At 39.1% G+C, this 18,118-nt stretch overlaps 3 protein-coding genes across 3 annotated transcripts; 1 reads left to right on the top strand and 2 right to left on the bottom strand.

Annotated features, from left to right (window-relative positions):
- Positions 1–409: 409 nt before the first annotated feature.
- On the bottom strand, positions 410–6,008 carry itprip (inositol 1,4,5-trisphosphate receptor interacting protein). Its single transcript, XM_056394526.1, has 2 exons — positions 4,807–6,008; positions 410–2,286 (listed from the first exon to the last, which is right to left on the bottom strand). The coding sequence occupies exon 2, from the start codon at positions 2,217–2,219 to the stop codon at positions 606–608; it is 1,614 nt and encodes a 537-aa protein (XP_056250501.1). The 5' UTR covers positions 2,220–2,286; positions 4,807–6,008; the 3' UTR covers positions 410–605.
- Positions 6,009–7,432: 1,424 nt separating this feature from the next.
- LOC130180888 (cholesterol 25-hydroxylase-like protein) lies at positions 7,433–9,047 on the top strand. Its single transcript, XM_056394528.1, has one exon. It carries the CDS (start codon positions 8,123–8,125, stop codon positions 9,044–9,046), a length of 924 nt encoding a protein of 307 aa, XP_056250503.1. The 5' UTR covers positions 7,433–8,122; the 3' UTR covers position 9,047.
- On the bottom strand, positions 9,028–16,496 carry fas (Fas cell surface death receptor). Its single transcript, XM_056394527.1, has 9 exons — positions 16,369–16,496; positions 15,417–15,556; positions 14,152–14,286; positions 12,855–12,966; positions 12,577–12,647; positions 12,349–12,450; positions 12,104–12,153; positions 11,759–11,777; positions 9,028–11,373 (listed from the first exon to the last, which is right to left on the bottom strand). Exons 1-9 carry the CDS (start codon positions 16,431–16,433, stop codon positions 11,102–11,104), a joined length of 966 nt encoding a protein of 321 aa, XP_056250502.1. The 5' UTR covers positions 16,434–16,496; the 3' UTR covers positions 9,028–11,101.
- Between the last annotated feature and the right edge of the window lie 1,622 nt (positions 16,497–18,118).

The following is an 18,118-nucleotide window of genomic DNA, read 5'->3' as shown; positions in this document are numbered from 1 at the left end:
CAATGTGATTTTTGAGCTTCAGAAGAATCCTACTGAGTGATTTTTTACAATACACTATTTTGGTGCTTGGCTTTACAAACAGAACCAACTGTTGAAATGCTGTATAAATATAAAGACGGCTGACGATGGTTTGATGATGAAAATGCACTCTTCATCACCATCATCAAAACAAAATTAGGGAATATCATTTGGGAGATAGGTGTTCATCCCTCCAGTAGACTCAGATTTGTAGAATCACTGCCGAGGAGCATTAAAACTGTTCTGGCAGCATGTGGTGGCCAAACACCTTACTTTATGGCACTTTATGTTGGTTTGTCACACATCTGTATATTACACACACACACACACAATATATATATATATATATATATATATATATATATTTTTTTTTTTTTTTTTTTTTACACACACACACACACACACACACAATTGTTACTGTGTCAAGTGTAACGAAAGCAGCTACAGCAAAACCGCTGAACTGAAATGGAAACAACTGTTATATGTGCACCTTGTATTAGGAACTTCACCTTAAGTAACACTGAATGACATTTTAAGATCTGCTGGTAAAGGTTAGAAATAATTCATACACTGGATGTGGCCAGTGCTCACAACCTTTCATCTAGGCTGTGGTGTAAACCTCCATTTGATAAGTGAGGTGTGTACTCTTGTATGAGCACAGGTGCATTTCTCAGCATCTCCTGAAAATGCCTGACTGTTGCAGCGTAAAGCTCTGTCTGCAGCACCAGAGACCTGAACAGATTGATGGGCTCTGCTTTGCGGATTAACTTAGGAACGTGGACTTCTTCTGGCACTTTGCTGTTCCCAATCAGAACATGATGAAGTCTCTTCTCCTGTAGGCTCCTCTGCAGGAAGCTGAGCACATCCCGAAGCCTGTGCTCCATACTCCCAATGCCCCACACAGAGGATCTTTTACTCAGCAACAAGTGCATTAGAGCAGTCTTTATGTGGTAGTTAGTAAGGGCGCTCTTTCCTGTGAGCCCCGTCTGCTTTCTGTGTAAGAAAGTAACAACCTGAAGACAGTGTAAATGACAGGAATTTTGTGGCAGACGTTTAGTGAAATGTTTCAGCAAATTCCTCTCATAGACAGCAAAGGAGAGGGGCCAGTGTGGGCCTGGAGAGCTGTCACAATCTGACGGGAAGTGCGAGACAAAATAAGCATCTGTATCCTCCAGCTGAACCACAGGTATTATGTTCAGTACGATGACTTTCCCTGAACGGAATCGGATCTTCAGAGCACCGGCGGCATCCAAGTTACGGAAAGTGACCTCAAAGTCGTATTTGTGAGAGATGCGTCCCCACGCTTTGGTTACAGAGATCTGAAACCACTTCATGACTTGATCTTTGGCCAAGAAAGGTGTGTTCTTGGAGCAAAGCAGTTCATCAGGACTGCGGTCCACTTTGATGGCTTCATTCCTGCTATGCAACAGACAAAGCACGTCCTCTCCCAGATTAGCAGAGCCACAGACACAGCCGTCCTCGCTCTCCCCAAACCTGGTCACCTTTATCTTGCCACAGCCCTGCATGTCTGGAGGCATGTCACTGTTAGGGCTGCACCACAGATGAAACTGGAAGGAGTATGGATCTGGAGGCGAGAAAGGCACTACAAGGTCGCACATTAGAGGCTTGCACACCTTCCAAGACTCGAACATGCTTCCAATTCCGACAAAGTCCCCAACTTCCATGTCTGCCTCCCTGTCACACATACTCCTGAGCGATTCCAGTAAATCATCTGCAAAACCCTCAACAAACTCCCTCACCCTCCAGTTTTCATGGGCTGAAGTGTAGGTACATTTGTCACAGAAGTTACTCAGGATATTTTTATCTAGTACCATTGTCTTGGGGGTGATGGATCCACTCTCTGAAAATATGTCTTCATCATCAGCCGGTCGCATTTCTGTGTCAGCAAGATCCACCCTGCACATCTCGATAGTGAAGAATATGATGAAAGACACAGCGCTCCAAAAGTACCAACTATAACCTTCCTCTGAGGTGGTTTCTTCTGGCTTTGGGTCAAGCTGTGAAAGCTCTCTCTCCAGCTTGGCCTGCTCCATTTCCAGCCTCTCCTCGTGCTCCCGCATGCGAGCCATCAGCTCCTCGTCCTGGTCCGGGAGCGTGGTGTTCTCTTGAGGAAAGAGCAAGGGACGGTTTAGTATGGCAGCAGCCACCACCACACACACACGTGCAATGGCCCCCTGCATCTTCAGCTAGTTTCTAACATGCATATTTAAGCACTTCGCAGACGTCCGGGCAACTGCAGCTCAGGTCCTGAAACAAAAATAAAAATGGTGGTTTTAGTGAAAAGTCAAGTGGATGTAAGGCAAAAATGAGCATTGGTGTACTGGATAAAATATATGAAAATTATGAGCCAGTTAATTTTGTAAAGCACTCCACCCATCAGGGGGAGGAACAGATTGTTCCTCTAAATATAGAGGCAGTGGGCTGAGTGACGCACTCGTCCAGTATCAGACTGTGCAACATGGGAGGAAGGAAGATTGCGCCCTTTAGAAGAGCATCGCCCTTCTCCAATAAGCCTATTTAGTTACCAACATTGTCCCTGATAGCATTTACATCCTGTTGACATTTTATCCAAACCAAGTTGAATAAAACCCTTCTTTCTGGAAAACGTCCAAATAAAGTTTGTATACAATGAAATTCAGATTCTAAGTGAAACAATGTGGAAAAAAACTCACATTTTTTTCCTGGACGTCATCAGATAACCAACAAGTAATGCAATATACTGTACAGAACAGGAAATTACATAAGTATCTTGTTCAGGCTTTTGGTATAACTGAAAGCACACTCTGCTCTGGTGAGGATTGGCTGAATGACAAACTGTCATCATTATGATCTTTAAAATAAAAGTGTGTCATGTGGTTAAAATGGGACTTCCTCTGGCAAGACACCATGAAGACACAAGAAAGAGGAAGTGCACATGCATCATGATCTCACTGTAACATCATGAGATTATTAAGTGTTCTCAGTCAGACAAGCTTTAAAATGACAGCCGTAATTGCAGTGCAGTTACGCACCATGAGGGCAGGGAAACTTCCCATGACTTACTCATTGAGATGTTTTCCAACATTTTACATGGCTCAGCCCACCCAAACAAACATCAAGCCAAGAGGCCTGTATTATAGTTCATTTTTAGTTATTTAAGATCCAATTTAAGATCAGATTGTTGCAGATCATGAAGGCTACATTCAATGTTAACTTTTCCCAAAAAGAGATTTCAGTTACAGCTGCAAAGCTCACAGAAGTACTAACACCCTTTATCAAACACTTGAAATAAGAAATAACTCATAACTCCTGACAAAGAATTTAATTAATAGCAATAAAATCAATTAAACATACACTTGCTCAATTGAAAGCATTCACAGATTTTACTGCTACAGCCTAAACTGGTCTGGTATGAGCAGGTTTTCAGCAGTTTAGCATTACACTCATTTGGTGGTTCCAGCTTCTCAGATGTGAGAATGTGATGCTTTGTTCGCCATATATGATAACAAACTGAGTATCTTTAGGTTCAGGACTGTTGGTTGAATAAAACAAGCCATCTGAAAGTATAATGTACATTTTTCACTATTTTCTTACGTTTTCTAGACACGATTACTTGATTGAGAAAATAATCAATAGATTAATTGATAAAGAAAATAACCATTAGTTGCAGCAATACTTTATAAGTGTAGTAAAGATTCCGCTTTTGTTTTATTTTCCTATTCCTATCTTCACCTACCTCACTTCCTTTCCTCCACCGATTGGCTCTTGTTTTCTCACCCTCCACCCCTCATTTACCTGATAGAGTTCACCTGGGCACTACAAGATTATTTAAGGGCTTCACTCCACTCATTCAGTGTCTTTTTTCACCTTCACATGGGGTGGCAGTTTCTGGTAAGAAGTTTGTTACTCTTTAGTTCCTATAGTTTGTTTGTGTGTCTCACAGAACCTTATTCATCTGTATTTAGTATTAGTCTGAAATGAGACTATGTTGTGCTAATTTAACCCGCAGCCCATGTGTGTCTTCCTTTTCAATGTTGAAATAATTAACAGAGAACAAATCATTGTTTGATTGGATATATGTTTAATGGCCACCATTCATTCACCCTGCATCCTGACCTGATGCCCATAGTGATAGTGAATCACCTCTGAACCTCCTACTTAACAATAAGAGAACTATATATTTTGTATGAAACAACTAACTACAGATGTCATGTTTCCTCTTAAACTACATGTGTTAAGAATATGGTATTTTCAGCTAGAATAAAATGGAGCTTGAAATGGAAGTACCAGTAATCTACTTTCAAATTGCACTGACGTACATGATAAAATGTAAAGTAAATGTCATGTTGACTGCACCTATTAAGCTTCAGGGTGTTTGGAAAAATGGAGTAAATGACGAGGCTCTGTCACTGACATGGCTGTGTATTTGTAAAGTGATGCAGTTTGGACACGGTGCCAGCGGTTACCTCCTCCTCAAGTTTTCTTAGCAACAAAATAGTGACCTACTCATCACGGAAATGTGGTGGCACACAAACACTATTCCAGACAAATGAGTCACTTCACAGCCTGCTGTCTAACAAACGGTGCCCTGTAGGATTCTGTGCGAAGCTTCAAAGCAAGAAAGAGCAACTTAAGTGTTTTCTGAAAATATAAGTAATAGTAGTATTGCGTAATTTGTGGTAACATCATTGCATGTTTAGCAGCTTGGACTCACTCTTCGTGGATCTACAAGTCAATTAAGAGGTGAATCCAGAAGAAATACGCTGTGTAAAAGGTTGATAAACTTACCTTTGCGTTGTTCTCTGAGTTGAAATCATAATAAACTTCATGTGGAGGACTCTCCGGTGGAATCAGCCTCATCATCAAACTCATGTGAACGAGGGAACAGTTTCACAGCATTTTTTTTTATTTTTTTTATTTTTTTTAGAAACACATTTCCTGACTGCACGCTCCACCCATAACGACAGAGACCGCCCAGCTTCCTCTGCCACAATGACTAAGATGTGTGGGACAGGGCTGCAGTTCATAATGAATCATAAATACTGTGCACAATTTAAATGTTTTAATGCCACTGGGGGGTCTCATGAGAAAACTATCATGTTGACCATGTAAAGTACAGAGACTGGAGTTGGGGTATTTCAGAACTTGCCTGTGAATCATAAGATTTTAAAGATATCTTAATAATTCAATATTGTCAGTACAGCCAACGGTACAAACAGGAACTGTTAATATCTAATTCAGTGTACTTTTTTTTTTTTTTTTAAATGTAAACAAATATAAGCTAAAGGGCTCAAGTTGTTGATCATAATGAGATCCTGATCTCATGAAATCTTGTCTTGTAATTGAAATAACAATGTACTATTTGCAGAATGATGTGGTTTAAAATCCTGCATGGATGCATCCTGCCACAGTATTGTATTTTGAAAAACATTTTGCATCCACAAGGTGGCGCTTTATGCTTGAGCAAAGTCAGATCAAAAGCAAAAGAGGAAACGGCACGAGGCAAAGATTGGGCAGAACTCATTCCTACTAACAGGCTGTTCAGACAAGAACAGCAACAACAATTCTAACTTTGACCTTTCGGAAGCAGAAATGAACTGACTTGTAGACCCATACACATTAACATTGTCTCAGCTACTTTAATTTGTGAAATTTCAAATTGATAAAATGTAAAAGGACCAGTGTTTCACATGTCACCTTTTTGTTTTGTTTGGCAGGAAAGTCTGAAAGGGTGTTACACAACCGTAGTAGTGAAAGTTCAGGGTTAAACATTTGAGTAAATTTCCACTCTCAAATGCCACATTGTTTGTAGAATATTCTGCATGAGGTCTTTGTTGCCAGAACTGAATAACAATATTTTACTGTTACTGTTACTTACTGTAACTTCATCAGTGACAATTTAACAAGAATTCACATCTAAGCTCATAGATGTGAAAAGCAAAGCTTTAATTTGATACTTTCTTCATTTCTTCAAATTTGGTAAAAACATTCACCTGGACTCAAGGACAAACTGGTTAGTTTGGTGGCCAAAGGTCATGGTGATCTCTCAAAATGGTGTTAGCGCCGTTTCCATAATGGAACTCTTATTTGAAGGAAATGGTAAAAAAAAAAGTAAATGTGTGGACTGCGGCGCAACACGGTTGTTTTACCTTGGGTTCGTTCAGGGCATGCCAAGCCAACTCAATGTGTAAAACAGTCTCCTGTCTCATACGATGTGGTTATAATAAGTGTAGAGGAAGTTATTAAGAGAAAGATAGCCACTACACGTGGTTTTGGCCTTGTGAATGTATTATTTCTTTAACGACTTGAGGACATTTCTTCAGATTTGGTACATTCACTTGGACTCAAGGACGAACTGACTACATCTTGATGGTCAAAGGTCAAGGTCACGGTGACCTCTCAAAACATGATTTTGGCCTTGTGAACGCAATATCTCCAGAGCTCTTCGAGGGAATCCCTTCAAATTTTGCACAAATATCCACTTGGACTCAAGGACAAGAAGACAATTGGTTAACATACTGGTGGTTCACTTGATAATCATGGGTAGGTGTGTTTCATAATCTTTCTATTTATGCCAAAAAGCTGCATGGCTATTGCATAAATCTATGTTAACATTTAAATATTTCCACTCAAGCAATCTAAGAATATGCTGCTGATATAGTGATGCTGTTCCCTTCCCCCAAGCATCCATATACCTAGAAAGGCTATGTAATCATTATTATTGATTGCATGACTCTTCATGTCATATTTGCATGTTGTGACACAAAGCTGTGTGCATGTCATTGACATTTGAATTCAGAGATTTCTTATGAGCTGCGTGTGACGGCAAATTATTTTTTTCATTTCAGGAACATTTCTATGATGCTGCAAGCAGAACAGGATACATTTTCTGGTTTCTGAAAACAGTGCAAATGAAGATTCATATAGGATCTGCACTGCCACCAAATATCTCCATTGACTTTTCTCCAGGATGCTCAAATTTCCAAAGGACTGACAATGTTTAAAGGTAGCTTGATGGGATGCTTGAGGTCTCTGTTCAACCATAGCAGAAGATGAGAGAGACCTTTCTGCACCGTCAGAAGCTTGTTAATGACGCAGGCAGAAGTGTTGATATCCTCTCCACCCTCCCAATATTCCTGGATACAGGAGGATTGCTAAATTTGGAATGAGATGTTTACAATGGCTTGAAGATTTCACGCTCCTATTTGCTGATGAGATATCCTTCAGGCTGCTTCTGAAATGGGATGTTTTTAAAGCCAAATGTCATAAAAGAAGCTAAGGGGCTCACTTCAACACCAGAGTTGTCACTTGGTGCAGTCAGCAGAAATTCCCCAGGAAGTGATCTTGATGAGGAAGCAAGTGAGTTGTTTTTGTTTTAAAGCATTTGCTATAGTTAGTTATTGAAGTATTTTCATGTTTGTAATAATTATTCATTTGATATGATACCTGATCTTCTTGAGGATGAGGCCCAGTATGAGATCATATTGCTTTTTGAATCTCACACACTTCATATGGGGGAAAAAGTCACTTTCCCGGATTTATAGTTTTCATTATGGATATTCTGAACAAAAAAAATGTCCCACAAAGATTGAGTGTTGGAAATGGCATTGGTTTGAATTTTATTCAGACATTGTCTTCTGAAAAACATCCCATTGTTATTTGGTGACATTATTACAGGAAACAAACTGGAATTTGTTGCTGTTTTTTCTTCAAATAATGAACATTTTTTCACCTTCAAAAAGCCGTTTGATGTTCAAAGCTCATACAATTTTTCAGAAAAAAGTTTGTACATTATGTCATTTACAATGTTTTAATTAAACTATATAAATGACTAAGTGACAAAATAAATGTTTTTGGAAAAATAGCTTGTTTATTGGTTTTATTGGTTTATTATTATAATTAAACATTTTCAGTGTAGATAGCTTGTCACTTTAGTAGATGACACTAACACTCCCAAATAGTTAAGTGTTACTGGTCTAACGTGTCCCTTACTGTTATATAACTGTTTTTGTAAGTTAAAGAAGGAACTCTGGCACAGTGGTAATATTTAACTATTTTGAAAGTGTTAATCTACTCTGGAAAATGTATTATAAACCCTGAAAAAATGTTGAAGTCAACTCTATGGGCGTTAATTCAACTCTGCAGTTTTTGCTGTGAGCATTTCATCCTTCATAAAGAAGGAACACATCCGTGTTTTTTTCATAGTACAGGGATGACACCCTCAGAGAGCACAGAGAGACTCTTTCTGCAGATTCTTTGGGACTGGTTAAGAGAATGGACAAGCCTCCTCAGATCACCATGTTTTCCAGTTTTGTTCTCTCTCAGCGTTTATGTGGGCTGCTGCTTTCCTTATATTTGTCTGGATCTGCTCTGCTCCAGACTGGCACTGGTACGTCGCTTCAAGATCCAGCCTCAAAGCAAAGTGACATGGGAAGCGGCTTGGAGGTGCTTGTGCAAGATTTCCCGCAACCACGTCTGTTTTATTTTCCCCCTCTCTGTTGTGCACTGGTACTGGAAGCCTGTGGTTTCTCCCCCTGTGGCACCTGCAGTGCTAGCTGTTGTTAAAGATGTACTGGCTTGCTTACTCCTGTTTGACACGCAGTACTTTTTTTGGCATCTGCTGCATCACAAAGTGTACTGGCTCTACCGTTTCTTCCACAAGGAGCACCACGTCTACACGGCCACCTTCTCCCTGACGACGGAGGACACAAGTGTCTGGGAGATGATGAGCCTCAGTTTCTTCACAACACTGAACCCTGTGCTCCTCGACTGCCATCCGCTCACTGAGATGCTCTTCTTCATCGCTAACATTTATCTGTCTGTGGAGGCTCACTCGGGCTATGAATTTCCCTGGTCTCCACACAGACTGGTGCCCTTTGGCCTGTACGGAGGAGCTCGGCATCATGATCTCCACCACCTCAAATTCAAAGTGAACTATGCGCCGTACTTCACGCACTGGGACAGACTTTTTGGCACACTGCACACACAGAAGAAGTCAAGAAACACAGAGACTTTAAAGAGGATGTGATTATCAGATTCTGCAACGACTGAAGACTGACTTTGATTTAAATTTGTTTTAATCTAAATACGTACAAGTATGAATAATAGATGCCAAAAGATGCTGAGATTTTTAGTCATACTCCAAAAATCTACTATTGGCACAATACTATAGCATTATTGTAACTGCCCACGAAACTAAGATGACTACAGCATTTTCACATTTCATATTGCATTTCAGTATTGCAGACATTTCATTCATCTTTCATACAAGTTACTTTTTTTTTTATTTACATAAACTCTGCATCTGATATACGTGCATATATTCAGTTCTCCAAATTTCCAGTTCCATTTTTCATTGTCATATAGTCTATATAAAACAAATAAATGTAAAACTGAATTTCCTTGATATTGAAAATGAGACATTGCACCAACTATGATTTGAAGTTGCTGCACAAATAAAAACACTGAGCAAACTAAGCACTACCCAATGTTAAAATTTGGTTCCAGTGTGATAATGAGAAATGAAAGTAGACAAATGAGCATCCCCAAAATAACATGCGGCAAAAGTAATGGGCTTCCTTCCTCATGGATAAATGGGTCGGGAAACACAAATATTTGAAGTGTTAAACTGTTTTTTAGATCTCAAAGTTCAATTAATGATATGTTTCCCCAAAGGTTTACAAAAAGTAAAGATCAGTTTCCACAATCCCAAATTCTTGTCAATGCGATTTACTTCATTGTTTTACAGAATGTGGAACTTGAACTGAGCAACGAAACCACTATAAATAAAAGGGAAATTTCATTTGACAGTGATGATGTAATGACTAAGCAAAGTCGTATAAAATACTTTTCATTATGATCATTTGCAACTGTTTTTGCACAAACTTAAATGGTTTAAGGATAATCTTATTCCTACCCTGCTATCGTGACATAAGCTTGTATTTCACTGCACTCAGCATCTGATTCTAAGTAGCTGCAGAGGTTGGTTTACATTAAACACACACAGTGCAGGTGCAAAAATTAAATTAACACTTGGATTTACTGTGCACATGGGTAGTCCTCCAAGGATATCAGAGATGGCATGGAGGACATAGTTGAAAGGCTGTGTTGGCAGTGAACAACGAATGAGCAGGATGATCCAAAATACATACACTATATTGCCAAAACTATTGGCTCACCTGCCTTGACTCGCATATGAACTTAATCCATAGGGTTTAATATGATGTCGGTCCATCCTTTGCAGCTATAACAGCTTCAACTCTTCTGGGAAGGCTTTCCACAAGGTTTAGGAGTGTGTTTACAGGAATTTTTGACCATTCTTCCAGAAGCGCATTTGTGAGGTCACACACTGATGTTGGACGAGAAGGCCTGGCTCTCAGTCTCCGCTCTAATTCATCCCAAAGGTGTTCTATCGGGTTGAAGCGCAATTCGTCACTCCAGAGAACGTGTCTCCACTGCTCTAGAGTCAAGTGGCGGCGTGCTTTACACCGCTGCATCCGACGCTTTGCATTGCACTTGGTGATGTATGGCTTGGATGCAGCTGCTCGGCCATGGAAACCCATTCCATGAAGCTCTCTATGCACTGTTCTTGAGCTAATCTGAAGCCACATGACGTTTGGAGGTCTGTAGCGACTGACTGCAGAAAGTTGGCGACCTCTGCGCACTATGCGCCTCAGCATCCGCTGACCCCGCTCCGTCATTTTACGTGGCGTACCACTTCGTGGCTGAGTTGCTGTCGTTCCCAATTGCTTCCACTTTGTTATAATACTACTGACAGTTGACTGTGGAATATTTAGGAGCGAGGAAATTTCACAACTATCACAGTACCGTGCTGGAATTCACTGAGCTCCTGAGAGTGACCCATTCTTTCACAAATGTTTGTAGAAACAGTCTGCATGCCTTGGTGCTTGATTTTATACACCTGTGGCCATGGAAGTGATTGGAACACCTGATTTCAATTATTTGGATGGGTGAATGAATACTTTTGGCAATATAGTTTTATATTTAAAAAAAAAAAAAAAAAAAAAAGTAATTTGTTCAGTAGGCAGCACTGCAAATATTCAAAGTGCTCACAATTCACAATTTACAATCCAAATATCTTCATCACCTTTTCTGCTTTGTTCCTTTTGCCACTACTTTTTAGGATTTCGATCAATTTTACTGGGCTACGCGAGCCATGCTTCTCCACCCAGATCCGTAGTAGTTGTTTTGTCTGCTCCTCACAATCAAGTGGATGGTTCCGTTCACAAGCTTCAATAGCAGTTTGTAATATCCCACTCCGTGATGCTACATCCTTCATATCCCTCCATCCAAGCACTTCTGCAATGTCAGGCAGGTGAGGCTCTATATCTGGAACTAAGACAGGAAACAATTGAGATTAATGCCACACAACACGCATCACAACTTTACTCATCTTGTAGGGGCATTTTGATTTTGATGGGTGAAAAAAAAAAAAAAAAGAAAAGAAGAGCACATTCAAAAGAGAGATGTTGTATATAAGGTGAAAGGCCACGTGCCAAGATTGGGGATGTAATTTTCCTGTGCCAGAGCCACATAACTAATATAAGTAAACATTTAGAAATTCCCTTAAGGCATTCCTGACATATCACATTTACGAGAATGGGACAGATGGACTGACAATCAGGTTCTGGCCACAGCTGTTGCCGGTGTGGAGGCATAGATAGAAATTAGAGCTCTAATAGTGCAGCAATTAAAAAACATGTTCTGGGTTTTTTCTTACCATTAAGACACTGCATCTCCTGACAAGAAGAAAGGAGAATGACTGTTATGAAATAAGTGATGAAATAACAAACTGCTTCAACAAGCTTTACAAATATGTTGCATCACAACAATGACACAGAAGAAGCACACTAACAAGGCCACTAAAGGGTTCAGACAACCAACCTGTACATCCTATAGAAAGAGGCGGCTATGTCAAACATTAGGAGAGACAGGGAAGCGTTTATCATACATGTATGTATCTCTGTGTAACAAACATTCTTAGATAAAACTATGAAAAACAGGAAAGAGAGCATACGTGTTACAGCTTTAATGCATTAAAAGATCACACTGAGGAATAACTCACCTCATCGTTTGGTGGGCCGCCTCCAGTCGAGGCTTCACCTGGTGTACCCCCTTATGAGACAAATGATCAAAAGAAAAAAAAGATACACAAACATTTTATGAAGAAGATAAAACAGAGGTTTTGACTGTGAATTGAACCTTCAGTATTATTACTATGTTTTGCTATTGTACAGTGGAGCACGTGATGTTCTAGTGCCCTCTGATGGTCACATCATATTTATGTTGTGTAGTAGCAGACATACTCACTCAATTTTCTCTTCTGCCACACATACAAAGCTCCCACAGCTCCCGTAATGAAAATGAATAAAATCGGGACAATTATGCCAGCTATCATCCCAATATTTGACCCTGAAATGAAAGGTTACATTTTTATTACAAACAAAATTACGTGATTTCTTTTTTTAATATGCAAATGTACTAATTGAAGCTATTATAATTTAAAGCAAATGCTTGTAATGCTAAACTAAACCATACCATCAGTTTTGACATTGCAGACTGTGTTACTAGTGGATGTACAGTCTTTTTTGATGCCCTCATCAGCACACCTTGAACCAAAAACAACAACAAAAAAAACAAGTATGAGTGACAGACTGAATCATGACAGCAAATATTGAATAAAAGCTTCTTTAAAAAAATGTCTTGTGTTTTGTTAGAATAGCAAAGAATTGCCAACAAAACACAGACAATACATTGTTTTAAAGAAGCCATACATCTTCAAGTTTAAACATGATATTTAAAGTAGCAGAACTTACTTTGCACAAGGTTGGCAGAGTCTGCAATCGTCCGTGTTGCAATAGTGACCCTCTTTACACATACATATAGCGTCCTGGGCAGGGGTACAGGGTTCCTTCACCTTTAGATTGGCTAAAATGATAGTATAACCAACAAACTGACATTAGAGGAAACAGTATCTTTCTTAAAAACAAAAAGTGACATATTGTGGTACATAAGTGTTCATTTCTACAGTGACACTGAAGCATGATCTTTAACACTATGGTTGTATTAGATTATCATGATTTAGTGTATTTAAACATTTAAGAGTACAGATTTCTCATAGATAAACTGAGACAGTGCTCCTGATTATTTCTAAAATCTGGAACTGATGGCATTGGAGCTACAACTATTATTTTCTATATCAATTAATCTGACCATTATTTTTTTAACCCATCGCTTTTTTTTAATTGAGAAAATGTCAGAAAATAGGGAAAAGCACTAATCACATTTTCGCAGCTCAAGTCCTCACCAAAGTTTTTAGACTGTTTTTTTTTCTAACCAACAGTCCAAAACCCAAAGATAGGTTTATAACTGATGATACAAAACAAAGAAGAGCAGCGATTCATGACATTTGAGAAGCTGAATCCAGGGAACGTTTGGCATATTAGCTTGATAATTTACTTAAACTTACTTACTTATCAAAACTGTAATGATCAAATAATAATCAATCAACTGACTAATTATTTCAGCTCTTTTTGCAATGATTCTTCTTTATGTAAAGTTAACATAAGGCTGTAACAACACTTTCAGTATACATGGAGATGCATGCAAATTTTAATTATATTGTCTCAGGTTCATGAAATTGTACCATTACAACTGTACAAGGGCAGTGTAAGCAGAGATACAAATGCAATGTACCGGATTGGTGCGTCACTACATAGGACTCACCGGGAAATAATATTTTATAATTTAAACCTAGTTATGTGTGCCCTAAAGGCTTTGTATATTAGGTGGAGTGGCTTCCTCCTACTGACATGTCACAGTAAGACAAGCCCAGGTGTAAATAATAAAATGAATCATGACTGAATTCCATTTAACTGCTTCAGTTTCAGGGTCTTGGTTCACTGTCACGGCTTATTGGGACAGTTATATAGAACGGAGCCATCATTAGTGCTTCTTGTAACACCTATGCTTTTCCTACTGTGACGAGTCAAAATGTCTGCCGTGGAAAGGATTTACTGCAACCACAGCCTAGTCCCTATGAATTTTTACCAATGTTTTGTTTTTGGTATTGGTGAATATCAAAGAAATGTTGATGTCCGGTTGCGTCTTTACCACTGGTATGGTCACAGGATGTGCACAGCTCACATTTCTCCTGGAAATTAGGGTGACTGCTGAACATGCCATTTTCACAATTCTTGCATTCTCCATGACTTCCATTTTTAGTGCAGTGACTCACCAGCCGCTGGCCTGCAGTACAGAGAGACATAAGGCAGAGACGGAAGAAAATATTTTGATTAGATTGGGCGAAACCGATTATATGCACACCCACACAGACAGCCACATGCAAACATATTCTAACATATGTTATATGTTGTGATAATTTCATTGATTTCAACTGTTTGCTAATATATGCACTACAGCGCAATAAAAACTGAAATGGTAAGGGCATCCTTCCTGCATTTTTACCTTTTACTTGAGGCCCTGTCATGTGAAAGGTCCCTGTATCTGTTTTGTTTTCTTAAATATTTCAGTTAATATTATTCTTACATAGACCATATTTTTACAGAATGTAAACAATCACATTTTAACTTAACTAACCTGGTGCCCACAACTATTTTTTTGACCCAGGGTTGACCTGATATGAAATATATTTTCTATATGTAATGTAATGTAAAAGATCTCTACAGTGCTGACAGAAGTAAGATCATTAACTTAAGTAAAAGTTCCAATACAATATAAAAGCCCTAACTTACAAGTAAAACTCCTACATTTAAAACCTAAATAAAAGTAGGCCTTGAGTGTCAAAGTAAAAGTACCAGGTGTGCAGTAGACTGTCACTTCTGACTGAATAATTATTACATCTCACATTATTACATTATTGATAATGTTGCATCAACGTGTGTAGGCAGCATTTTGCTGTTGTAGCTGCTCAAGGTGGAGCTACTGTACTTTTTAACTACTTTAGAAACCTGCAAAGGGCTACCAGATATATCTGAGGGGTTCATGAGATGATTAATGGGAGAAGAAAGACGGGGAAACAAAGCTCTGAACACAAGGATTTTTTCAGTTTGTGGACTTTCCTCTAATCTTAATTTGTGTGTGTGTGTGTGTGTGTGTGTGTGTGTGTGTGTGTTGGATAATTTTACCTAAAGGAGATATAATTTATGAACAACTCTGTCATCTGAAACATGACAAGGAGCCCCAGCAAGACAAGGCAGTAAAAAGAGGCTGAAAACCACTGATTTAATCTTTAACCTTTGTGATATCTAGTATCCTCTATCATTGCCTTATTGACAGGAGCATTTGACACCTCCTCAATAAACTTTTCAAGCGTTTTTCATGTTGCCATCGGAGTGCACACGTGTAATGTTTCTTACCAGTAGCACACAGACAACAGAAGATCCCCTCATGCTCGTATTCACCGTCCTGACAGTTGCTCTGCCTTCTGTTACGGACTAGTTTAACTCGATGCTGAGCGATGCCATCTTTGGTTAGGGATGAGGCTGAAGAATACTCCCTGACGAAAAAGATAAAATAAAACAGAAAGTGAAAGTCAGTATGTTAACTAGCTGACCTGTTCTCGGACAGTCCCAAAATTTCCCCCCGTGAAAAGTCCCGGGAATCCGCTGTTTAACGGTTGTGGGGCGATAAACCAGGAACAGCCTGCTGGTCCTCATCTCTAAAGTCTTCTCTCTTTGTACAAATAAAACAAATCGCGTGAAAACACTTCAAATAAATATCAAATATTACCGTATTTGTGTGGTTTGTCTGAGTATGTTTTCGAGTGCGGCAGCTTTTCTTGGCCTCGTTGTGCTGCTGCTGCCCCCCGAGGCCGGAGGACCCTCCGGGGGCGGCACGTTAGGCGTGAGAGCCGCGGTCGTTACGGTGATACGACACAGAGCCGCGAGAGGCAAACAGTGAGCTCACACCCGTCGTTGGAAAGCCACCGAAAGGTGTGATTTAATCTTCATTGAAAGTGTTTTTCTAGTTCCGTGTTTCGAGAGAAAATACTTGGGAGAGTAGGTCTAACCGGTTAGCTTCGCCTGTGTACATGTCAAACACCCGGAGTGGCTCACAGCCACACCCCACGATTCGTCTCTGGGATCTTCCACTGCAGTTATAGAGGACATAGCTGTGAACTGATTGATAAATTAAACATCGCTTATTGTACGTATCATCTTTACTAACTCTTTGCTGACAAGTCCTCAAGTCGTAAACAGCGTTAACTTCAACCTTTTACTCATATACAGTACACGAAAGGAAATGATGCAACACCTGGCTACAAGTAATCACCAACTAAAAATGTACGAAATGTTTGATTTTACTTACAGTGCCAAGAAGAGCAGAGACAAGGTGATATACTTATTTGAAAACTTGTTTGAACCAGACGCCATCGTGCTGAAGTCCTCTCGCTGCACAGTGAGCCACTCTTTGAGCGCTTGGACTGGGGAAGTGGTTGTTTTACTTACTTGGTTTCACTTTTAGTAAACAAAAGGATACGTGCATTTGGCAATATATCTGACTTACAATAGATACAATTGTAAAGCACAAAGCTAAATGGTTCCACAATTTATTATTTTTTGTTATGTATTTTTCCAACTGTATATGTAAAGGAATTAGAGGATGGTAGCCTATGTTTTTGTTATCGTCATGCCAAATAAACAACCCCAGCAGTATAATATGGGTCTACTGAAATCATCTAACTAGGCGACCCACCAAGTGTAAGGTTCTAATTGTAGGATGTAATAGATACCTCAGTTCACATACCTCATTATAGTGAATAATCTGCAGATTATTTATTTATTTTTTGTTTATTTTGATTAAGCATTATGTCTGTGAATGGTCATTAAAAAAAAAAAAAAAAAACGTGAATAGACAAAGAAGATAAAAAGAAATGCCAATCGCAGCTGCCCAGAGCTGGAGTCTTTAAAAGTCTTGTTTTGTTCAGCCAACAGTCACACAATCAAATTTTTATATCATTTTTACACATATATATATATATATATATATATATATATATATGAAAGTCTAGTAACTGCCACTAGGGGGTGTTATTGCTCTTTGGTGTGATAGCTCCCACTATAGTCTGCCACATATAGTCAAACTTTTGTTTTTAAAGGATTCAATACAAACAGCAGATTTTTTACTTTTAAAAACCAGTATATATGGCAGTAAAAAAACAGTATACCTTGAAAGTCTTGATTTGACAGAGCCACAAATTACAAAACAAACATTAGCCAGTGAGTCTTAAACATACTTGGATGAATTATGCTTGTGATGCACTCCTTTAAAGTAATGACCTTAATTTAATGTGTTAACAGCACCCATGCTTTTCAGGTTATATACAGTTGTAAGGTGTGTTGTGAAAGTGAAGTTTAAAATGTGCAGTTTCTAGCTGCTGACTCATGTCAGTCTTTTTCTGAACAGGAAACTGACCAAATAAAAATAGAAGGACGGTGATGCAGGTAAGCAAAAAAACACTGCACAGCTGTATAGTCACCTCCCTGATGCCATCTGCAGTGAAGGAAGTTCTGTATAATCAAAGTAAACTTCCATAATACTATATGAATCAATATAATTTTTAACTTAATCTTTGATTTACAAAGTTCTTGTGGAATGAATTAATGAAGCTCTTAATGTGCTGTACAAGTCATCTCTATAGCAGGAAATCCTTTCTGTCTGTGCCACAAACTTAAAAAATTAATGCCTCACCCCCACAAAAACACCATATTTGTTTGATCTCTGCCAAATGTAGTTAACAGCAAATTTATCTTTGAACAAAAGTGAAGGAAAAAAGTGTTTGGCTGGGGAATAAAAACTTAACTTGAAGGAGAACTCCTGTGGGATTTGGTTGTTTTTGCAAGTGTATTAAATTTCAGCCCTTTGTAGTCCCAGTGAGTCCTAGTGTCGGATTTGTACCAGTCTGCTGCCTGTTCATGTGGCCCACTTATAGAGCAAAATGAACACACACACACACACACACACACACAGACACACACACACACACACACACGCCACACGGAGTAAAGGCTAATAAATTTGGTGATTCCTTGACTTCTCTTGCACCACTGTAAGGTTG

This window comes from Seriola aureovittata, chromosome 14 (genome assembly GCF_021018895.1).
Source record: "Seriola aureovittata isolate HTS-2021-v1 ecotype China chromosome 14, ASM2101889v1, whole genome shotgun sequence".
NCBI lineage: Eukaryota > Metazoa > Chordata > Actinopteri > Carangiformes > Carangidae > Seriola > Seriola aureovittata.
This window is presented reverse-complemented; position numbering and strand designations above follow the sequence as displayed.

What these genes read in the sequence shown, in the direction of transcription:
- itprip (XM_056394526.1), bottom strand. Translation starts at nt 2,219, where the DNA reads ATGCAGGGGGCCATTGCACGTGTGTGTGTGGTGGTGGCTGCTGCCATA.
- LOC130180888 (XM_056394528.1), top strand. Translation starts at nt 8,123, where the DNA reads ATGTTGAAGTCAACTCTATGGGCGTTAATTCAACTCTGCAGTTTTTGC.
- fas (XM_056394527.1), bottom strand. Translation starts at nt 16,433, where the DNA reads ATGGCGTCTGGTTCAAACAAGTTTTCAAATAAGTATATCACCTTGTCT. An exon ending in ATCCTGTGACCATACCAGTG is followed by an intron (nt 12,967 to 14,151) that starts GTAAAGACGCAA and finishes CTATCATTTTAG; the next exon opens with CCAATCTAAAGGTGAAGGAA. An exon ending in CTGCAATGTCAAAACTGATG is followed by an intron (nt 12,451 to 12,576) that starts GTATGGTTTAGT and finishes CTTTCATTTCAG; the next exon opens with GGTCAAATATTGGGATGATA.